A 25512-nucleotide genomic window follows, 5' to 3' on the forward strand; every position below is an offset into this window, starting at 1 on the left:
ATCAAATATTTCGTGTCTTTTAAGTTTTTTTTAACCCTCTGTAAATGTAAACCTGCTGCAGCTAGGGCAAGTATGAAGATCAACAATACCGCGATTTAATTTGCTATAATATTGGAAGAAAAATAGAAAATATTTTTTTTTAAATTTTATTGAAAGAAAACAAAAAAATCAAATTTTAGAATAAGTTTAGATTTGTTCGAATTCGCCACCTTTGGCACGAATTATGGCTGTAATACACCCTCCAGAATATTTTCGCCATAATATTCGGCATTTATTTTGATGCCACGGTCGATTAATATGAGTGGAGAGCGACCATCGGCTGTTATGGCTGCCCATACCATCACATGGCCGGCGCTTGAGTTCTGGTGGCCAACCGAAGGTGCACATTTTCAGCTGACCGCTTTGGCAAATAAACAAGATCATTTTGTTTGTCTATAAACTGCTTGACAATGAATGTTTTCTCATGGGAGAAAACCAAATTCGGCAGTTCACCAATTTCGGCCAAGCGAAGCAACTCTTCCGCTCTTTTGAGTCTGTTTTCTTTCCGTTGCGGCGTAAGTTCTTGCACTTTTTGGAATTTCAATGGCTTTACGCTGAGCTCATTTTTCAATATTTGCCGAGATTTAGGTACAAAAAGACTGACTTAAAATTAAAACAAACAATAGATTATTTTTAATTTTTGAAAAAATATTCCACAGGTCACACGTAAATATTTTATGTATGAAATTTTTTTATTTGCAAAATGGCAAGGTCGAGTTTAAATTAATTAATTAAAAACACGTTCCTATCTCTGATATGTAATGGCTTTGTAAATAAACGTTTTGACAATGAGATGTTAAATAAATAAATTTGAAATTGTGAACATACGATTGATTGCATGACTTTACTTTCTTAATTCTTTGTTTATGCTGTTCCTTTTGTTGCTGGGAAGCACTCAATTGTTTTTTTTTTTTTTTCTTTGTTCTTAATGTCAAAAATGAGGTAGTAAAATACAGCTCTGATTTCAGACGATGTGTCTTGTTTAAAGAATACTGGATTTTGAAATGAAAATTGTATAAAATTAATGTGAAGACACATAAGATGAAAGGCTGCACCCTTAATATACATTCATGGTCGTGGAATAATATTTATTTAATATCTTCTTTAAAACCCCCAAAGATTGGAAACAAAAACAACCCATTAAAAATATATATGGCATTTATTTGACGATAATTCGAATATCTAGTACAATTAAAACAAGTTGTGTTGTGTAAAATTATTTAATAAAGTGTTTTATTTGTCCCAAATCTGCATATATTTCTCCATGCAATTGAAATGATTCAATTATTGCCAACCTCGTGATTTATTCCTTTCATTGGAAAAATGAAGCCGATTGGCAACTCTGCACATGTTTCCCCATGGCGACTTTGACACATCATTGCCACTTCTTTTGTCTATTTTCATACAGAAATATATCAGAATTGCCTTCAGTTGGGCAACCCTTGTGAAATTTATCAAAAATAATCGAAATTTTCCTAGTCACTCAAAATGAAATCGATAAAACCTTAGCACATTTTGTGCTTCTTCTTCATGTTTTTGCCACTTGATTGGCAACAAAGATCATTGTTTAACGCAATACGGCAACCATTTTCCCCCTGAGAAATGTCATTTTAATTGTCAAATGTGTCGGTGTATACCTAAAGAACAGTCGATAATTTTTTCGCAATCGGAGTGTTTTTAGAGAAAAATCACATAAAATTTCCATAGCTGCTGTCAAAGAGTGTGAAAAGCGGAAAAACTAATAAAAAACACGAACAAATTTCATTGCATAGTTTGTTTACATCAGCAGCGGACAAAGTGTTCGAATAAAACAAAACTAACGCCGCCACTCCAGTGGCAAATGTGTGTCTCTGTGCAACGGTGAAAAAGAAGTTTTCGTTTGGCGAACGCGTTGTACCCTACCCTGTTATTGGCTGGTGTTGTGGGCTACACATAGGGGTTGTTGCGGGTGTTATTTAATCAAAAAGATTTAATTGTTAATTACAATTGTTGTTTGTATTCCAACAATATGCAAGCCAAGGAACAGAACATCCAGGCCAGTGCCCGCCTGTGTGAGGCCATTAAATGGCATCCCTGTTTGTATGACACCAAATCGAAGGTGTATCAAATGAAACATGCAGTCGATGCTGCCTGGCGTTCAATTGCCAATGAGTGCGAAGATACAGGTAAACAACAATAACAGGGAATAATTATGTTTCTAACATTTTGGTTTTGTTAAGCATGTTTTACATTGCTGAGCTTGTTTTTGTTGTTTTTCTTGTTGTTTGTTATGAAAATTCCTGCAATGTTTTGTTGGGCCGCTGTGTGTGCGAAATGATGGGTTTATTAGCTGTAGTTTAACGAAGTAGTGACTTTCAAACTGTAGTCGAAACAGTTGTTATGGTTAGCAGTGTTTACAAAACTGTTTCGATAACAAATGTAAAACAGATAACGACGAATTAATTTAATTTTTCTTAAACCGAATAATAAACTAGAAGGAAATTGAAATGGAAGTAAATTTTAATTAAAAGAGTCGAGGAAGGACATCAATCCATGAAAAATATAAAATGTTTTCTATTTATAAAATCATCTGTTCTATTAGAGATAAATAGTTTAGATCCTTATTTATACCATTTCTATGTAGACCCCTTAGACCAGAATCCAGTCTATGATCTACTCTTTTATCCAGAATCTCGTCTAGGATAGACTCCCTGCCCCTGCAGCTCGTCTATGACAGACTCCCTGCCCCTGCAGCTCGTCTATGATAGACTCCCTGCCACTGCCACTCCCTGCCACTGCAGCTCGTCTATGATAGACTCCCTGCCACTGCAGCTCGTCTATGATGGACTCCCTGCCACTGCAGCTCGTCTATGATAGACTCCCTTCCACTGCAGCTCGTCTATGATAGAATCCCTGCCCCTGCAGCTCGTCTATGATATACGACCTTCCACTGCAGCTCGTCTATGACAGACTCTCTGGCCCGCCAGCTCGTCTATGATAGACTCCCTGCACCTGCAACTCGTCTATGATAGACAATCTGGCCCGCCACCTCGTCTATGACAGACTTTCTGGCCCGCCAGCTCGTCTATTTTAGACTCTCTGGCCTACCAGCTTGCCTATGATGGCCCCTCTTTCCCACCAGCTCGTCTATGGTAGACTCTCTGGGCCACAAGCTCGTCTATCTTTCAGATAGTCTACTATAGGCCCAAGGCCCCGAACTTACTCTCATCTATGTACCCTCCAAATTATTCTTTAGTACCTTAAAAATATTATTTAATTTTTTTCTTAAAAACTTAAATAATTTTTCAATTAAATTTTTATTTTTTTTTCCTTCTCTCCCGAACAGTGGCCAACTGTAAATTCCGCTGGCGCATAATTCGCAAATCCTTTGCCATTACATATCGCGGACATGGCAACAAAAATAAACATTATCTCCAGGATTATTTGGAATTTTTGGTGCCACATGTGGCAAGTATTGACATCCATGATGGTAGCCTAAAGAAACCAGATCCCAAGAAGTCGACGGCTCCAACAGAAGTCGAAGAAACGCAACAACAACAGCAGTCGCAGTCACAGCAAGAAGAACCCGATGAGGATGGCCTCGAAGAAGAATATGAAATATTTGATGATATTGAAAATGAGAATGACGATGATGAAGATTTTGAACAAGAAGAGGAGGAACATCATGAATTGGACGAAGTGGATGGAGAGTTTCGGCCACGTCGAGGCGGCGGAGCTAACAAACGTAAAAGGCAACGTCAAATGGATGAGGATGGTGAAAGTGATACCACCAGTGCCGATGAAACGCTGAAGGAAAAGGCAGGCGAAAGAATTACAAGGCGCCGAAAGTTGGCCACCAAACCGGTGGATACCAATGACGGTGATGAGGAGGCAGATGATCAACATGGCGATACCGATGAAGGCCCCACACGCGGCAGACGTATTGTGCGCATGCGTAAGGTCACGAAGAGATTTTTGGAATCTGGTCTATGTGATGGCCGCAAAAAGGATAAGGCGGACGAGAAACGTCCTCGTCTCTCAATGGAAAGAGGCAAGAAATCCACCCCCTCAGCAAGTCCCACTGCCGAGGAGTTTGATAAACGCAAATCCGTGGGAAATATACCAGCAAAACGGGTCGAAGTGAAATTGATTAAAACAAAACTTAATGAATCCACAGCCACGGCACCGACTGCTCCCTCTTCTTCGGCGTCGGAAACCAACAAGAAATTACGAACAGACAACGTAGAAAAGCCGGGCTTAAAAATTGCAATACCAGAAAAAATACGTCCCGTCATAACCCGGCCCGACAAACAGCCGGGTAATTTAATAAAAGTCATCAATGCTCCGGTGACGACCTCCGCCCCAGAAAAACCCCTAACTCTGACACAAGAAGGCGGGACCTATAAGAAATTAGTTAATCGCACCACCCAATGTGACAACGAACATCCCAAGACTTTGGATCAACAATTCCTCGATAGCATTTTGCCACAAATGGAGTACATGAATGGACGTCAGAAATTCAATTTCAAAAAGAAAGTCTTTTCCGCCCTCATGGAGGTATTCGATGATCCCAGTAATTTTCCCAATCGTGAGGATGTGCCCGAACCGCCAGCAGGGGCTGGGGCTTTGCGTTATCAAAACACCACAACCGCGGAGTTGCGTTTGATACGAGAACTGGTTAATTTGATACAGGCCGCAAAAACAACGCCCGAATTAATGGAGGGGGGAAGTAGCGGAAACAATTTGGTCAAAGAAAAATCTCCTGATCTCACAGGAACTTTCGGGGATGAGCAAAAATATGATTCGAATGATCTCAAAATGGGTAAAATGCAAAATTCAAATCGTTCTGAGTCATTGGGTCTGCCGCGGCATATTCTGCAAAAAGTGGTTAAGGTGGCCGGTACTACGGGCGGTACAATACTCAGCCATGAGGGAGATAAGAGGCGAGTCTATCGCATATATCCCAAGGGTATGCTGCCCAACTCTCCGGGAAATAATAGCAGTAATGCTAATGCCGGTACAACCCCCATTGGGACATTTTATGTGACTCCGCCCAAAACTACCACCCCTCAGCAAACAAATACCACCCAAACAAAAGCTGCTGCAGCCCAGAGCATGACCAGCTCAAGCACCAAACCCATTGTGTTTAATGGAAAAATTGTAAATCACATGACCACATCAGCGGCAGCAGCCGCAGGCGGCACCACTTCGACCAGCACACAAGTGGTATCCAACAACACCAAAGGTAGCCAACGGATTGCTCTACGCACCTCCCAGGGTCTGGTCATACAGAAACGTGTTTCTTCGGGCACCACAACAGCGGTACAAAACAAAAACATTACATCCAGCAACAGCAACAAATCGACTCCAACTTCAACGCGTAGCGGTGGTGGCCAAACGGCCGGTCTTTCACAGATACAAATTTCCCAGCCCATAAGTTTAAACGCTGCCGCAAATTCCAACAACAGCAATGTGAAATCTTATTTGGAATCAAGTTCACCGGCTGGGGGAGATGTCAAAAACAAAGTGACCGGAGAATCCTCACCCAACACCATACTACCCGATGGCGGCATGGTCGATGAAGATGATGCCAATGGCCAGACCATAACCGGTGATGGTTTTGATCCGCTGTACATTAAGTCGGTCATTAAAGATGAACCTGCGGAATGAAACCGCCGCCATTTACATTTTTAAGACTTTATTTTATTTCAACGTAAAGCGACATTTTTCTTAATTTTTTTCTAGGCTAAGATCTTTTTAAAAGACCCAAAAGACCTTCGAAGAGGAAGACAAGTTTTTTTTTCTATTTTTAATTTCAATTTACTTTTAATAAAATTTAATCGTTATCACGTACTTTATTGTATATAGTTTTAATAAAACTATAAATCGCTCCAAAAAAAAAAAATAAATGTTTTGGAAATATTTCTCATTTAATCAAAATAAAATAATGAACGCTTTACGCAAAGTTACGTATTAATATTTTCGAGATGTTGTCGTCTTTTATTGAGAGAAAATTCTGTGGGGATTGCTTTCAAAATTGTTGGGTAAGTGGTCGCAATGGATATTCTTTTTTTTTTTTTTTTTTGAGGTCTTTTTTTTAATTCATTTAAAGTAAAAAAAAAAAAATATTAAAAGAGATCATATTTCAATGACAAAGCCAAACTCGAACTCTTGTATAATTTAAAGTATTTCTAGACATTAATATTTTGAATGCATTACTTTACTTTTTTTACCCTTTGTAGCCTATTTGGAATACTTTTTACAAGTTTTTCGCAAAAGCCAGGTTCATTTTTTTCCATTCCTTTTTCAAATTTTCTTTGCAAGATATGGTATGCTGGTCGATTTTTCCATCGAGATAGCTCCATAAATTCTTTATGGGATTTATGTCTTGACTCTGGGCTGGTGTATCCATGACGTGAGGACAATTATATAGCAGCCATGACTGCACTTTATAAGCCAGAGTCTCAGATAATTGTCTTGATAAAAACTACCATTGGAACAAATTTGGCAATTTTCAAAAAAAAAAAATAAAATCCGTTAAAAATGTTGTTAAAATCTAAAAAAAACTCCGAATGTAGCCGTTATATTAGGGTCTATACGACGATGTGGACCTGCATCATCAAAATTATCAAAATACCGAATATAGGGAGGTACCGTAGTTGGGGGCTATACCAAAACGTGGACCTGCACAGACAATTTTCTGTCTAAGGCTGTAGTATTCATTACGAACATCGAATACCAAATTGGAAACAATTCCGGTGAATAATATCGCTAAAATCATCAAAATACCGAATATAGGGAGGTACTATTATATGGGGGCTATACCAAAACTTGGACCTGCACAGACAATTTTCTGCGATAGGCTGTGGTGTCCATTTCGAACTTCAAATACCAAATTTGAAAGAAATCCGATGAATAACATCGCTAAAATCATTAAAATACCGAATATCGGGAGTTACCGTAATATGGGGGCTATACGAAGACGGGGGCTTGCACAGATAATTTTCTGTCATAGGCTGTAGTATTCATTACGAACATCGAATATCAAATTTGAAACAATTCCGGTAAATAATACCGCTAAAATCATCAAAATACCGAATATAGGGAGGTACCGTTATATGGGGGGGCTATACCAAAACGTGGACCTGCACAGACACTTTTCTGTCTAAGGCTAAGGTATCCATTACGAACTTCAAATACTAAATTTGAAACGATTCCAGTGAATAATATCGCTAAAATCATCAAAATGGCAAATATCGGGAGGCACCGTTATATGGGGACTATACCAAAACGTGAACCTACATGGCCCATTTTCAAAAACAAAATTCCTGCAGACATAATACACATTGGAGTCAAATTTTATCAATCTACTTCTTTTCGTTCGGAAGCTAGAGTGATTTCCACAGACGGACGGACATCGCTAAATCGACATAGAATTTTATGCTGATCAACATGATATATACTTTGTGGAGTCTAAAATGTATGTTTCGAGGTGTTACAAACGGAATGACAAACTTAATATACCCTCCATACTATGGTGGAGGGTATAATAACAATCTTCGCTAAGGCCGAGCTTTTCCTTACAGAGTGGTAAACTTTCTGTAAAAATGTTAAGGATCCATAATACCCTCAATAAAATGCAATACAGCAGGTCCAGAGACTGAAAATGTACCCCCCACCATTACTGACCCACCACCGAGCTTCACTGTAGGCTTCATATTTTTGGCAAGGAGCGCTTAATTTGACTTTCTCCATACATAAGGTCTGCCATCTGAACCAAAAAGGTTGAATTTGCTCTCGTCCAGAAACAGCACATTCTTCCAAAATGAAAAATCCTTTGATACGTGCTCCTCGCTAAATGCAATTTTTGCGAGCTTCGGTGCACTCAAGAACATTTTGATCTACCGTAAAATATACTTCTCATAACTTAAGGTAGATATTTTATTATTTGCCGTCTTTTGACTTAGATTGGATGTGTAGAATCATCCAGATAGATCGGCTTCTATTAACAATCTCAGATATCTCACTTAGCGATTTATGGTTTTTATAATGTTTAATTAATAAATTTCTCAATTCAACAGTGGTTTGTCCTCTTTACGTCTGTAAATTACACAACACGTGGAAATTTGTGATAAATTAGCTTTTGGGGACTTCCCCAAATACATTTTCCAACAATCGGGTGAAGTTGGCCGCAGTTCGAAACAGGGTTGCGTATAAATATAAGCTCTACGAGTTTAACTTTTGCATAGCAATTTGGTGAGTTTTAGAATAAATGCCATTACTTTGTTAAATAAATGGGCGGCTTAAGTCATCGGCTGGCTTCCTCGTAGATGTTCAGTCTATAACTTAAGCCAGTCAGATAAGCGCTTTATGTATTTCCAACTTAAACTTTTGTTCTACGGCAAGTTTCTAGGTTTCTTCTGGTAGTAAATTTGATAAAAATCATATCTTGCATGAATGAAAATTGTTTGCTAAGAGTACGTGTATCGCTTGGAGCTACTGTATGATGTTGTTAGCTACAAGCAATAACAGTGTTGTATTTTCACGCCGAAATCATGATTTAAGATTTGGGGTATTTTATATAAATTTTTGACAATATCTAGCAATCCTTTGATTTCGATAAACACATAAAGTTAAGTTAATGTCACCTCAACATATGGCAACTATATTCATATATACATTGTCATTGACAACACTCAACGTTCTGATCTGAGTGTAGATTCTTGTTCTAGAAAAACAAAAATATTTTCTCTAAAACAAAATATTTGACATTTGCTTCCGTTAAAAAAGTTTTCATTCCACATTTTTCATAGAACGATAATTTAGATCGTGTAGTGGGATACCATGGTAGAATCAACGAGGTAAAGTCATGCAATTATATGCTTACAATTTGTTCAAAAATTATTCATTTGACAAACATCTCATTGTCAACATTTGTTTTTATAAATCCATTGTACATAAACAAATCAGACATGGGAAGCTGTTTTTATGTAGTGAAATGTGACTAGGTAAATTACAGAAAATGCAGAGATGGGTATGTTTTTTTGAAATGACTTTACCTTCTTAATTCTACCATGGATATTTAGAAATTATAAGAAAAATAAAAAAAAACTTTTCTTTAGCTGTACGAGTTTCGCTTGAAGCTACTGTATATCCTCTTAAGGGTGTATCTAAGCCATGGCTGCTCAAACCCGTGTGCTAGCACACGCAAAGAGTCCGCAAAAGAGAACACTTGAGAGAAAATTAGTATTAAATTTTGCTTGTATGATGAGCGAGTTCTTATTCTTGTACAGCCCTGATCTAAACACACCATGGTAGAAGAATACAGGTGGATGCATCAACGCTTAGAAACATTGATATGACAAAAAATTGTAAATATCTTTTAAAATATAAGTAGATTTTTATATGTTTTCTTATACGACGTCATTCGGAGGTTATTATAATGCGCGTTTTACAACAATTTTGTCAAATATAAATAATTTTTCATTCAAAATTTTTAATTCCAAAATTGATTTGACAGTTCATTGTACCAGCAGCTGTGTCGATGCGTCTATCTATATTTTTCTACAATGAAACACACGATTAGCCCACTAGGTTTATTAGATCTTCAACAGTACAAATGCTGTGTTTAAACGCGCGAGATTAACCCACTGGGTCTAATAAACCCAACCCACAGGCTTTCTCCTGCAATAGTATAAAAGGGCATTTATATTTTTTAAGTAGTCTGCAATTTTATTTAATAAAATCCTCAAAAAATATGCAAACACACAAATCTTTTAGCGTTGCTCTTTTTATCAGCCGTTTGGTAGTATCATTATTAGTTGTGTTCCAGTACTTTTTTAGTAGTAAAACTAGCAGAAGAGAGAACAGTACAAAATGCCATTCTCATTTAGGTGTGCTCAAAAAATAAGGGAACGGAAAATTAGCAGAAATGCGATAAAATTTCAACATTCATAATTCCAAAAGAAAACAGTCTAAATCGGACTGGTGAACCCTTACTGAAATGGACGCCAAAATTCAAAAAAATGGGTATTGAAAATAAGTTTAAATTAATAATTATTTTTGAATGCTGTTTATTTAGAAAGTTTTGTTTCAGAATGCGTTGAAAAGTATTTAGAGGTGGAGTTTTCTCAAATCCCAACCCCGGAGAAGCTGACATGGTTGGAGCCGCCGGTTTAATTAATGTTAAGTCTGCTAGAAGACTAAATGCCACAAGTTGGGAAGACAGCCGACCTAAAAAATAAAAAGAACATATTCAGTAATAAGCGAACATCATTGATTTTAAGCTTAATTTTTCAATTAACCTTTCATTAATTTTGCACTGTTTTCCAATACGTTTTCTTCGTCTGATTCCTCATTCAGGCAGTCCTCTTCACTCCTGGAATCATCCAAAAGTGAAGACATCAGTTGCTCCATATTTTCTCTTTTTGTTTTTTGCACGACAAATATTAGTTTGTCTTTAGTTTTTAAGTTTATCTTTTTTCTTTACATTTGTTGTGACGCGCGAACATTGAAATGTATCAATACATTTTTCAACCTTGCTAGCCCTACCAATTAAATGTCAAATTTACAACTTGCACATTTCTGCTCGGCCAAAACAAGCAGAAATGTGCACCACTCAGCGCCATTTTCTTCTCGAGGGAGCTGCAAGTTTTGCTAGTTTTTGGAGTACGGGAACGCGTTGTAGCAGAATTAGTACTAATTTGAAGGTTCTGGAACACAACTATTATTGACATGATTGTGATGTTTTTATTCAGTGTTGCTACTTTTCCGTTCTCCTACTTTTTGCACTATTTTTTTCTGTGTGAACATATAATCACAATTTTTGCCAGTTCTCTCAATTACTACTTTTATCTACCAAAAGAAAAACATATCGTATTCAGGTGATTTATCTGGCCTACTTTGTAAATTATTTTACCCGAATTTCCACTATTTTTTTACTTCCAGAATAGATCATTAAAATATATAAATATCCCTATATATTTATATTTCCCCTCACAATATACATAATTCAATTACCTTCATCAGCGCACAAATAATTATCGTCATTATCTAACTAAGAACCCATCATCAAATGATCAGTGAGTGCTTCACTAATCACAACCTCACAAGCTGGCAACACTTCTCAATGTTAACCAACCAACCAAAACACAAACGCATTGACTGGCTGACAATCCGTAATGTCAACTGTGTCATGTTGGTTTTGTTTTCATTTTTCAAATTTCAATCAGTCAGTTGTTCTCTTTGCTCTCTCACGGCCGCGGTAAATAAGGAAAGAGTGTGTGTGACTGGCTGGCTGGCAAATCTAAGATATTTTTATTTGTTTATAAAACAAATGCTGACGGCGTTGTGCTCTATATTAAAGTAATTAACGCGAAATACAACCCGAGCGTAGATGTTTGTGCGTGTGTGTGTGCGACTATCTTAAGAGGATAACTAAAAAGTGCGTGTTTGACTTAGGAGACACAGTTAAAAGAAATCAATTGGCCAGCTTTGCCTGCCTGCCTGCCTATTAGGAATTATGTGTGAGTGTGAAATTTATACAACAAAGTGAAAACATCCAAAAGACAATTGGTAGTACTTTCGTTGTTGTTGTTGCCCAGTCTGTGTGTGTGTTTGGTGTTAAAAATGAAGGATGGTCCCTGTATGAACGATGAACAATTCCAAAGTGGCATCAAACTATGTGAAGCCGTCCGACGGCATCCATGTCTCTACGATCCCCTGTCATCAGGTTATCAAATGAGAAATACGGTGAATGCGGCATGGAAGACCGTGGCCAAAGAATGCTCCGATACTGGTGAGTGAGTCCTAACAACAACAAAAAAATGTGAAAAGAAGAAAGTTGAGCAACAAAAAAATCTCAAAATGTAAACACAAGAATGGCTTAAATCGGAGAATGTCGAATTTTTATTAATAAAAAGTATTAAAGTAGTAGTATATTCCGCATTTGCATGTGTAGTGGTTTCATTCAGTTTTTTTTTTGCCAGATATTGTTGTTGGTGTTGTTGTAGCAATGACTTTTTCTTACAATTTGCTGCCGCCGTTCATCATAATTAGGTTGCTTTGGCATCAGAGCCTTTCAAACTTTGTCGCCATTTTACCCAGAGTTGTATCTGCGAGCAACAGATGTTTCCTTTTCTTGTTCTTCTTCTTTTGTGTAGAGAGTGCGGTTACTTAGTATTTGTGAAGAACTTGAATATTTGGTAATTGCAGCGCACGAATTTAAATGCTAAGTGGTCAGTTGGGAATGGTAACGAAGCCGACTGATATTTTTTTTGGCGACGTCGTTTTTTTTGTTACAAGTCAAGTGAAGGCGTTGCGTTGCTATTTTTGATGACTTTGAAATTTTAGCAAAGTAAGGATTAGTTTACACACTACATTTGGGCCATATGGCACGTTTACATACAAATTCAATCACAGCAACAAATTTGTCTATGAAAAACAAGTTTAGTAAAAAATTGTTCTATTTTTTTTTTAATTTTGGCATAGACTGATATGTATACACCTTGCCCCATTGTTCCGATTCGAGACCCGATTTAGATCTAAACCATATAGGGGCGATTTGGGGGTTATAATAACTAACCAATCCTAGTTTTTGGACACTGAAAACCCATTATGAGTATTCAAAAAAATAAGCTTTCAAAAACGTTTTCTACCCGGAATTTCGAGCCAAATATACGATTACGTAAATGAAATGGAAATATGGCAAAAAATAGAAAATGTGGCAACAATCATCAAAATAAAGAACATCGGGAGGTACCATAATGTGGAAGCTACACAAAAACGTAAGACTATCCATACAACTTTCTGTCACCGGAGCTAGAACCCATTATTACCTACATAAGCCAATTTTTAGAAAAAATCGTTGAAAAATGTGGCAAAATTAGTCAAAATACCAAATATCGGAAGGTACCATAATATGGGGGCTATACCAAAACGTAGACATATACATGAAACGATTCGCCACCGGAGCTAGACTCCATTACATACTACAAATACCAATTTTTTAGACAAATCCTTGGAAAAATGTGGCAAAAATCATCAATATAACGAATATCGGGAGGTACCTTTATATGGGGGCTATACCACAATGTAAGCCTGAACAGACAATTTTCTGTCTTTGGATGCAGTATTCATTACGAACTTCAAATACCAAATTTGAAACAATTCCGATGAATAATGTCGCTAAATTCATCAAAATACCGAATATCAGGAGGTACCGTTATATGGCGGCTACCCCAAAACGTGGACCTATACATACAATGTTTCGCCACCGAAGTTAGAATCCATTATGAACCACAAATACCAATTTTTAGACAAATCTGTGGGCAAATGTGGCAAAATTCATCAAAATAACTTTTATCGAGAGGTACCCTTATATGGCTACTATTTCAAAACGTGGACCGATATATCTTATTTGCAATGACGACCATCGCTGGCACAATACAAATTGTTCTGCCAAATTTTAGAGCTCTACGTCAAGTAATGTTGGCTTAATTATGAATTTTCTAACAGACAGATAGACGACCGATATCGTTAATTCGACTTAGAAGTATGCTTTATGGGGTCTACGACGAATATTTAGGGATGTTACAAACGGAATGACAAAATTAACATACCCTCCTTTTCAATAATTAGTTAGAGCCTAAAAGTATGTTACAAAAATGTCAAATATGAGCGTGAAAAAGCCACCGTGCATGAGGTATAAACTAACCTTTAATAAATATCTTGACAGTTTACCTCTTTCTTAAATATACATCATTTCATTCATATCTAGGAACATGACACTATAATTTTCAAGTAGGCCATAAAGGTGTAAGTACATAAAAAGCTTGAAGTCATGGCATATTTTTTTGGCTCGATAGTTTATTTCTTCGTCAAGAAGTAGTTGGTACCCGATATCCGAAGTATTCATGTACCAGTTGCTAAGGCTAGGCATATTAATGTCAAATAATAACGGAAAACGACGGCCGGGTTTTTGTGCGGCTCTGTAATCCCTTTATAAAATGTCAGAAAATATGCCTAGTCATGACTTCAAGCTTCTGATGTACTTACACCTTAAGAATCATCTGAACACAATTTTTCCACATGGACTTGTAAGTTTATTACTCTGTGCCAGAATCTACTAGTTTTGCAATTTTTTCCAATATCATAAAACGAAAATCACTTATCGTTGTAAAACCTTGTACGTTCTTGTAGTTCTGACACAGTAATTTTTGTATAATGGTGGGAACATGGTTCAACTATTTAAAACAATCTAACCATGGTAGAATAATATAGGTAGACGCGTCGACACAGCTGCTGGGACAATGAACTGTCAAACAAATTTTAGAATTGAAAATGTTAAATGAAAAATTATTTGAATTGCAAAAATTTTTGAAAACGCGAATTATAATATCTTCCTTCTGACGTAGTATAAGAAAACATATAAAAATCTACTTATATTTTAAAAAACGTTTCAATTTTTTGACATATCAATGCTCCCAAGCTTTGATGATCTACCTGTATTCTTCTGTCATGAATCTAACCTAGAATTAAGAAAGAAATAATACATACAAACAAAATCATCTGAATTTGACACCATAAGCTTTTTGTGAAATCCGTTATTTATTTTGCCGTCAAGACGATATTGGTGCAATGAACAAAGCATTTATATACCATTGCTTTGTAGCCGCGTTCGAAAATAAACAGTACACTAACATAGTGTACTGTACCGGTACAGTATCACTAAAAAAATTTTTAGCGGTAGTGTTCCGGTACACTACCACTAAAAAATATTTTAGTGATACTGTACCGGAACACAACGATGATCGTAGTGTACCGCAGTTGGAGCGCTAAAAAATCGTAGTGTACTGCAGTCGGAACACTAAAAAATCGGAACACTACGATTTCGTAGTGCTCCGACTGCGGAACACTACGTTTTTTATTGCTCCGACTGCGGTACAGTACGATTCTTGTTGTGCTCCGGTACAGTATCACTAAAATATTTTTTAATGGTTGTGCTCCGGTACGGTACATTATCTTAGTGTACCACTCCACCTCGGAACGGTACAGAACACTACGGTACAGTACCATACTGTATATTTTCGAACGCTGCTTTGTAGTCGATTAGTGGTTATCGGAGTTATTTTTTTCGTTTCTTTGTTTTTCATTTCTTTTCATTCTTGTGGTGTTGTGATTTGTCGTGTTATTCCACACCAGACATCGAAGTATAATTGAAATTTACGCCGACGCCGACGGCGGTAGCTGTAGCACGGCTTTTCAAATTTGCACATTTGTGACATCAATCACATAGCTTATTTTATAACAAAAATCGGGTAAATTATTTATATATAATGTCTGATCTTTGATGAACATATCCTCTGAAAATATTTACAAACGCTACAAAAATATCGATTTTCTTATTTAAGTATCTAATATATCATTAGCCAAATACACAAAGAGATTGGGAGCAACCATGGGAAAAATACAGGTAGAAATTTGTGAAAATTGTTGAAAATGCAAATCATAACAATCTCCAATTTGCGTCGTATAAGAAAACCTATAAAATCCACTTTTGACAAAACATTTTAAAAATGTTGACATATCAATGTTTCCATGTATTGATTCATCTACCTGCATTCTTATACCATGGGAGCAACTATGATCATCATTTAAATACGAAAATTATCATCGGCGTCATTTTTGCACACTGAAACGGAAGCATAATCCAAATTTACTCTTACTTTGCAAATCCTGATATTTGTGTCAGTTATAGGTCTGGTAAAAAAGTTGATAACATCGGACCACTCCATCAAGTGCCTCTCCCACAAAGGGTCAAAATTTTGAATAATTGTAACTCATATAAAATATGATGTAAGAGTCCGATTGTCTTCAAATTCCACACACCCTAATAATTCCTAAGACGGAATATATCGGTCCACTCCTTCTGGTACCTCCCCTACAAACGGTGAAAGTTTTGAATAACCAAAACGTTTATAAAATCCGAATTAAGCATCAAGTTCTCTTTATATTTCACACATCCAAACATTTTTGCTAACACAAGATCTGATGCGAAGATGGGACATATCGGATACATCTTTCCGATAGATAATAAAGTGATGTTTTTCGTTATTAGCAGTTTCATTTAAGTATGAACTGTCCGATAAGCAAAAGATCAGATCATCTTCTCTTAAGCTTTTAACGTAAAGTTTACTGAATTTATGTTGCCATATTTTATATTGATAATATGGCAATGACAGCAAACTTTAATTAATAAAAAAGGATAACTCAATTCGTTTATTTTATATTGAAGAACTGAATTATAAATTTATTTCACGGAATTAATTACGAATTCGTTTTGTTGATCATTTTTTTAAACTAAAATGAAGATACCATATGAAAATAAGCAAAAAGCTTGCCATATCTCTGTAAAAAAATGCATATATTTTAAAGGAAAGATGTAATAATGAGATCCCGAAAATGTGAACTTTATATTGTAAAGGACTATAAAGGAAAGATTTAAGAACGGGCCATAGACATTCAAACATGATACAAGAATTGGTTTTCTTTACTTTAAAATTTTCTCTTAATTGCTAAATACCTTCTGTAATTGTGCCATGAGTATAGTTTTAATATTTAACGTCAATAACTTAATAAGACCGACGATCAAAATCGTAATTTCTTTCATTTTATTTAAAAAATTCCGTTTTCACAAAAACAAAGTTGCAAAGAACAATAGACGGCGTTCTTTGCATCAAATCCAACGGCGTCATAATAAACGCTCAACACAGGCGATCATGGCCGGCGTCAAGTATGAGACTTTGATTCTTAGGTTTTAAACACAACGTAAACGTAGAGTGGCATTGATGTATTCCAACTCTTACTTTGTTTTGCTGGATTTTACATACATAAAAAATAAATAACAAATTAAGAATTAATGCAATATCATTCTCACGAATTTTTATTCCTTGACGGGACAAATAGTTAATGTTGGTTAACGAAAAATCAAATTACTGCAATTTAAATTTATTTTCACGCACATAAAAATAATTATTTAAGAATTAATGCAATATATTTTCTCAGATCACGAATATTTACTCCTTGACATGTGTACCGCCTGAGAGTTACAATTTTCTAAAAATCTTCATTAAATAACCTTTTTTAAAAATGATGTCGAATTAAATTGTAAGGTTTTCGTGAAAAGATCCTATCGTATATGAATATAAAAACAAAACAACAAATCAAATAGGAGGCAAATCACCCATTCACACTATAGTGTATAGTTTTTATTGGAAAGCCGCTCTGTCGTTCTGTGTGTGTATGACACACACTGTTGTACAGAGAGGGAGAAAGGTAAACAAATGCTTCGCCGTATGTGTTTACTTCAATAGAGTATGAGTAGTTGGTCATTCAAGTAACTGGCCATGGTTGTTACAGCAGCAGTGCTTTTCAAACTTTAAGTTCACATTGTGAGAAAGGTATTCTTTTTTTGGTACTGTGTAATAATCAAATGAATAGTTGGTAGTTAAGGCGGAAAATGGATGGATACAAAACAAATAGAGGTTTAATAGAGGTGTATTTATATGAGGTGTAAGTGTAGATGGGTAAAATATTCTCAAAAAAAATTAAAAAGTATCTGTCGGTTTTGCTGACGGATGTATGCCCTCAGCCAATGCTCAATATTTAATTTTGATTTTTATTATGATAATTCAAATTGTTGACCCTCTATAAAGTATGATATAAATAAATATAAATAAAATAAGTATGATATAAATATTGCGACGTGCCAGGTTTGGACTATATCCACAATTTCCTTTACTTTCTATGAGATACCTGATAATTTTAATATAATAATATTCATCTCAGGCTTCGGATTGAGAGAAATATTTAGATTTAGCAAGTTGTAAAGAATTGCTGTCTTGATTAGCAAGTTATGACAGATAAAAGTATTGAAAATTATGATTCTTTGTGGGTGAGGTACTAGAAGGGGTTCGCAGATATGTATTATCTTCACAACAGATCTTGTGTTAACAAAAATGCTTGTTTGTGTGAAATTTGAAGAGAGTTGGATGTTTATTTCGCTTTCTTTGAGCGTTTTGTTTTTCAAAATCTTGAACATATAGGGTACCAGAAGAGACCATCTTTATATGTGTTGATGGAAATATTGAGATGTACAAAGTCTAAATAAAATCGGATGTTGTAGAAGTTAGTAGAACTAGTGGGATGCGTGAAATAAAAAGAGAATCGGATGCTTATTTCGCATTTTATTATCGTTTTTTAAAATTTAGACCCTTTGTGGGGAAGGTACAAGAAAAAATGTTTCGATCCCTACTATTTTTTATAACAAATCTTGTGTTAATGGAAATGAGAGAACTCAATAAAATAGGATGTTAATTTCGCGTTTTATTATCTTCATGGATATTCAAAATTTCGACCGTTGGTAGGGAAGGTACCAGAAAGAGTAGACCGATGTATTCCATCTTCACATCAGACATTGGGTCAATAAAAATACTGTGATGTGTGTAATTTGAAGACAGTCGGACTCTTACATCACATTTTTGTGGAGGAGGTTCCTGATGAAGTGCGCCGATATTGTCAATTTTTGTACCTAACCTGGCACTGATGCAAATATTACGATGTGCAAAGTTGGAACAAAATCCTTCCTTTCGGTTTCTGTGCAGTATTTTTTTTTTTTAATTTCGACATTTTGTGGGGGAGGTACCTGAAGGAGTGGTCCGATTTTGAACTCGATCTAAGTTTGACAATAATATAACGATGTACCAAGTTTGGACCAAATCGGATAATTCCTTCGAGAGTTATCGTGCGCATCAGCCAGACAGACAGACGGACGGAATTCGCTAGATCGACTTCAAATGTCCTGAAACGGATTTGGTCAAAGCCCGTTATTTCGACGAGACACGTTTTGTCCGTATCAAATGATATATACATCTCTAGCCATATTGCTGAGGGTATAAAAATTATTTACCATCCACTGTGTGCGTTTGAGAGGCATTATTGTACAAAGTGGGAGGAGAGAGAGAGAACCAAATTTTTAGCGGTGTTCAAACCAAAAGAGTACAAGTAATTGATTTGTAAGTAACTGGATATTATTGTTTCCGTTGTTAGACTTCTGTACCACAGCAGTGCTTTTCAAACTTTAGAGACACACTGAAAAACAAAACTATTGGTGTGAGAAAGATAGTTTCTCTATTGCTGTGATAACTATGGTTATCGAATGACTAGATAATGTTGGTTAGAAAATGGATGGCTTCAAAGTACATGTTGAAAAGTTTGTGGCAAAGAGTTCTTTAAAAAAATTATCAATTAATCCGCATTTAATTATATTTCCAGATTTTTTTTTGGGGGTGTACATATTAATTTTTTGGAACTTCGAAGATTTTAACCAAATTTTTGAAATTGTTGTATTTTTTGCTCACCTATGATAGATTCCCTGCCCCGGCAGCTCATCTATGATAGACTCCCTGTCCCGGCAGCTCTTCTATGATAAACTTCCTGCCACGGCAGCTCATCTATGATAGATTCCCTGCCCCGGCAGCTCATATATGATAGATTCCCTGCCCCGGCAGCTCATCTATGATAGATTCCCTGCCCAGGCAGCTCATCTATGATAGATTCTCTGCCCCGGCAGCTCATCTATTATAGATTCCATTGGTCCTCCATCTCACCAAAATTAACTTTAAATGCAAATATATTAAAATTTCTAATTTTTTCTATTTCCGTTCTTTCTAAATTCTCCTGCCATTCTTGTGTTTACACAATTTAATCTCTCGTAGATTAGCACCTCATTTTATAACCATAATTTTCCCTCACTCCCTCCCTCAAAAAACAGCTCCCAACTGCCGTTTTCGATGGAAGACAATTCGCAATTCATTCAAGCGATCGTTTCGCAAATTCGGCACAAGTTCCCAATACTATTTGTATGAATATTTGGACTTTTTGGTTCCCCATATGTCGCTGATGGAAAAGAACGATGAAAGTATTGGCCAAGGTGATGATGTTAATCCCCTGCAGCTGGACAAAGATGATGATATCTCACACCTGGACGATGTCAGTTTTACGAATGATACCGAAACGACCAAAAGTGCCGATGACTTGTTTAAGAATAAGCTAAGGCGCGCTTCTTCGGTAATCGATTTGGCTGCTGACAGTGATGGTGATGGGGATGGGTTGAACAGTACGACAAACCAAGAAGTGGAGCAGAAGGAGAAGGAAAAGGAGGAAAGAAAGTCCAAGAGGAATCGTGAATCGCCGCCTTTGCCAAAATTACAGCCAATTCAACCGGTTCCGAGTCCTACAACTAAATCGGACGATTGTCGTCCCTTGCGTTCACGTAAGCCACCCAAACGTATCTATGAACCGGATCAGGATTCGGAGCAACAAGGCGAGAAAAGGCAACGCCGTATATTGCAGAGGCGCAAGTCTTTGGGTGGCTTGGTCCTAAGGGAATTTATGTTCAAGAATAACATCACGCTGGAAGATCATCAAGCCGAAGAGCAACGCAAAGCGACAATCACCTTCAATGATGAGCCTGAAATTGATCTTCATCACCAGGAATCATCGTTGGATGCTGTGAAAGAAATTGAAAATCTGGAAAATAATTGGAAACCCACAATGGAGGCGGGGGTGTGTGTCAAACCTGAAATGCTGGATGCCTGCACGTGGACCGAAGCCACGGAAATAACAAGTGACAAGGCCATACAGAGCAATGAAACTGCTCGCAGCATGGACGATGAATTCCTGGACTCGCTACGGCCCCAGATACAGACCATGAATTTTCGCCAGAAAATCAATTTCAAGCAACGTGTCTACCTTGCGCTCATGGATGTCTTGGATGATGCAAAGAATTTTCCCAACGACGAGGATGACATTGTGGAGCTACCCCCACCGATGGCCAAACATTTTGAGTCGGCCACAAATGGTGAGTTGCGTTTAATGCGTGAACTTGTCTCCCTGGTCAAGGCAGCCAAGGTGTCACCGGAAATTGTGGAGGCCAATCGCAAGGTGACAATACTCAGAACAGCATCGGAAAATAATCTCTCGCCACCGGCTCGCAATGACGTCATATCTCCCATACCCAATGGCCTGGAAGAGTTACTGGGAGATGCTGAGAGCGATGGAACAACGGCCTCAGATTCCCCGGTGGTTGCCGCCAAGTCACACGATTCCCTAGGGATACCCAGGCATATTTTACACAAGGCCGTTAAGGTGACGGGGCAAAGTGGCGGAACTTTGCTGGCCCAAAATGGTGACAAACGGCGCATTTATAGGATATATCCCAAAAATCAGGCACCAGGTTCTGGCACCAATTCTCCCCAGAGTGGGGGAGACAAAGTGGTGGGTGGCTCTCAGCAAGGCAGCAGCAGTGCTTCGGGAACATTTTTTGTCACACCCTCAAAAGCGCCATTGAATCGCTCTGCCACCTCGAGCTACTTTGGTTCGGTGAAATCAAGCCTTACCCAGCCGATCAATAAACCCCTCAGTAAAGCAATTCTCTCGCAACCTCTCAACAAGCCTAGTCACACACCCATGCGTGGCACGGCAATACAGTATCCCAAAATTATAGCCAAGCCAACGGGAACTAGTCCTTCATCTGGCAACAATGGTAGCGCACCCTCATCATCATCATCATCTTCGTCGTCGTCGACAATGTTACCACCCAGTTCGACCAGATCACCTGCCCTGTCCGGCGCCAATTCCTCGAATTCCACCCCAATGCAGGGTCAAAAAATAAGCATTGCCACCCATGTGCCCAGTGCCAATATCTTTCGTCGGCGCTACTCGATATGTGGTCCAGCTCCCAACTCAAACTCCAGCCCAGCAAATCGCTTGGTAACTGCAAATGGTGGCCCCGGAACTCCACCATCTTCGGCGGGTCAACTATCTAGGCAGACAGTATCACTGCAGCCATTGCAGAATATCCAACAAATGAGGCAGGGATTGCAGCAGCATTTACAGCAAATGCGTCAGGGTTTGCAGCAAACACAACAGCCGTTTAGGTTATCCCAAACACCCATGAGGCTTGCCGGCTCATCTACGTCATCCCCTCAAAGCAGACCACCACCATTGCAGCAAATACGGCCAGTCACCATGGCCAACTATAATTCTGGGGGAAATGGCCGTAGCACAACCTCCAACAACACATCATCAAACACCTCATCCTCCTCCTCGTCTCCATTTCAAATCATAGCACCCCGTAGCCTTAACGCCTCCCACAATGAGTACAACTCTCACAGCAACAGTCCCAAGGGCCATGACTCCAATTCCGCAGATGGTCCCGTGTCGTCCACAAAACACAACAATGTCATCAACGAGGCCCTCAACGATGGTCCCACACCACCCGATTCATGTTCGCAGAACTCCAATGATATACCCAGCCAGGAAACAGCCGGCACCATAGCGGCCGATTCCTTTGAGCCAGAATTTCCCAAGCCTCCCTTTATCAAAGATGAACCTGAAGATTAAAAACAAGAAGTAAAACACTTAGTTTAGTTTTGTAATTATTATTTTTCCACATTTCATTAATTGACTTTTTGGTTTTTGAAAAAACAACAATTGTTTAATAAAAACATTTAAAAAATTAAAAAAAAAAACAAAGAAATTATATATTTTTTTATTTTCCATTTCATGTTAAAAACAAGTTGTATTGAATAAAGTATTTAATTTTTAATAAAGTTTTTGGATTATTTAAAAACAGATTAAGTGATCAGGAGGTAAGTAGAGACATAATACAAGCAGGGGACCAGGGGGTATGTCATAAATAAACTGAAGGGCTGGGGATTTTATCACAAATTAGCTGGGCAGGCTATCGCAAACGAGGTAGAGACAGGGAGTCTATTATAGACGAGCTGGAGGGCCAGAGAGTCTATCATAGACGAGCTGGAGGGCCAGAGAGTCTATCATAGACGAGCTGGAGGGCCAGAGAGTCTATCATAGACGAGCTGGAGGGCCAGAGAGTCTATCATAGACGAGCTGGAGGGCCAGAGAGTCTATCATAGACGAGCTAGAGGGCCAGAGAGTCTATCATAGACGAGCTGGAGGGCCAGAGAGTCTATCATAGACGAGCTGGAGGGCCAGAGAGTCTATCATAGACGAGCTGGAGGGCCAGAGAGTCTATCATAAACGAGCTGGAGGGCCATAGAGCCTACCATAGACGAGCTGGAGCGCCAGAGAGCCTATCATAGACGAGCTGCAGGGGAAGGGAGTCTATCATAGACGAGCTGCAGGGGAAGGGAGTCTATCATAGACGAGCTGCAGGGGAAGGGAGTCTACCATAGACGAGCTGGAGGGCCAGAGAGTCTATCATAGACGAGCTGGAGGGCCAGAGAGTCCATCATAGAAGAGCTGGAGGGCCAGAGAGTCTATCATTGACGAGCTGCAGGGGAAGGGAGTCTATCATAGACGAGCTGGAGGGCCAGAGAGTCCATCATAGAAGAGCTGGAGGGCCAGAGAGTCTATCATTGACGAGCTGCAGGGGAAGGGAGTCTATCATAGACGAGCTGGAGGGCCAGGGAGTCTATCATAGACGAGCTGGAGGGCCAGGGATTCTATCATAGACGAGCTGGAGGGCCAGGGAGTCTATCATAGACGAGCTGGAGGGCCAGGGAGTCTATCATAGACGAGCTGGAGGGCCAGGGAGTCTATTATAGACGAGGTGGAGTGCCAGGGAGTCTATTATAGACGAGCTGGAGGGCCAGAGAGTCTATTATAGACGAGCTGGAGGGCCAGAGAGTCTATCATAAACGAGCTGGAGGGCCAGAGAGTCCATCATAGAAGAGCTGGAGGGCCAGAGAGTCTATCATAGACGAGCTGGAGGGCCAGGGAGTCTATCATAGACGAGCTGCAGTGGCAGGGAGTCTATCATAGACGAGCTGGAGGGCCAGGGAGTCTATCATAGACGAGCTGGAGGGCCAGGGAGTCTATCATAGACGAGCTGGAGGGCCAGGGAGTCTATCATAGACGAGCTGGAGGGCCAGGGAGTCTATCATAGACGAGCTGCAGTGGCAGGGAGTCTATCATAGACGAGCTGGAGGGCCAGGGAGTCTATCATAGACGAGCTGGAGGGCCAGGGAGTCTATCATAGACGAGCTGGAGGGCCAGGGAGTCTATCATAGACGAGCTGGAGGGCCAGGGAGTCTATCATAGACTAGCTGCAGGGGCTGGGAGTCTATCATAGACGAGCTTGAGGGCCAGAGCGTCTATCATTCACCAGCTGGAGGGCCACGGAGTCTATCATAGACGTGCTGGAGGGACAGGAAGTCATCTGGAATTTTGGGGACGCCATAAGTTAACTTTAAATGCAAATATGTTAAAAATCTTCGAATAGGAAGAGTTTTGTAACCTCGAACCGCAGTTTTTTATTAGACTAAGGACGGCAAAGAAGTCAATAGGTCTCGATATGGACAAACATGGATGAAGGTAATGAGAACGTCATACAAAGTGAGAAGCTCCATGTCAGTTATGTAGTTGAGTTGAAGAATCCAAAAAAACGGTAATTTACTGAAGGTAAGTAATACAGAATCGTCTCTATCCTTTGCAGCTACGCGGATTCTATAGGCTATAGAAAAGTAAATTAAATGTATTCTACTACATACTGTGGCGCCCAAATGGGCAATTCACAGCCAGATATTTACTTTAACAACTTTCAGGGAACATTTGCATACTCACACCCCCGCACAGAAAGCCCAACTGGTGTATTTTTTGATACGGCCAAAACCTGTCTCATCGAAATAACGGTTTTAGACCCTAGGTCTCTTTGGACCAAATCCGTTCCAGAACATTTGGAGTCGATCTAGCGATGGTCGTCCGTCTCACTGCCTAGCTGGTGCGCACGATAACTCTCGAATGGAGTATTCGATTTGGTCCAAACTTGGTACATTGTAATATTATTGTCAAATTTAGATCGAGTTCGGAAACGGGCATATGTGCGATCTCATCGCAATTACTCATTATGTGTAGTTTAGTACGTCCCTAATGCAGACACTCAATAATTACAATACTCTCCGAATTCCCCTAGCAGATATATTCTTGTGCCATGGTTGCCTATAGACTTTTCTTTTGTTAACTTAGTTCTGCCCCATTAATAAAAAATCCAAAATTTCTATCGAACTGAAACCTTCAATGGACTTTCTACAACATAAAATCCCTTTCTATATACTCTTTATACCTATTCCAGTCCCCATTTTAATAAAAGAAAATCGATTTATTCACAAAACTTTCCCTTGATCGTTTCTTATCACACAACAACTCCCTGTTAACTCTTTTTTGCAAATTCACACATTCCATCTCTGGGGTGATGTGTCATAGAAAACATAACAGCCTATCAAATTGTCAGAGTAGCAAACAGTAACTGTCCAGTGGTGAAAGAGAGAGAGAGAGAGAGCAAACACATGCGAGAGATTACCCTTCGTTATGCATTTGACGAACGATCATTGTTGTTCACGAAAGACATCCCCCGACTCGCATTGCCAACAGCAAACGATGGAGATGCACACA

General features: G+C 38.6%; 1 protein-coding gene across 1 annotated transcript; it reads left to right on the forward strand.

The window, feature by feature from the left end:
* Positions 1-1639: 1639 nt before the first annotated feature.
* Positions 1640-22648, forward strand: LOC101892535 (uncharacterized). The gene is made up of 4 exons (XM_059129452.1): positions 1640-2204; positions 3365-5685; positions 11554-11815; positions 19850-22648. The coding sequence occupies exons 1-4, from the start codon at positions 2048-2050 to the stop codon at positions 22480-22482; spliced, it is 5373 nt and encodes a 1790-aa protein (XP_058985435.1). The 5' UTR covers positions 1640-2047; the 3' UTR covers positions 22483-22648.
* The last annotated feature ends 2864 nt before the right edge of the window (positions 22649-25512 follow it).

Source organism: Musca domestica, unplaced genomic scaffold, assembly GCF_030504385.1.
Source record: "Musca domestica strain aabys unplaced genomic scaffold, Musca_domestica.polishedcontigs.V.1.1 61, whole genome shotgun sequence".
NCBI classification, from domain to species: Eukaryota; Metazoa; Arthropoda; class Insecta; order Diptera; family Muscidae; genus Musca; species Musca domestica.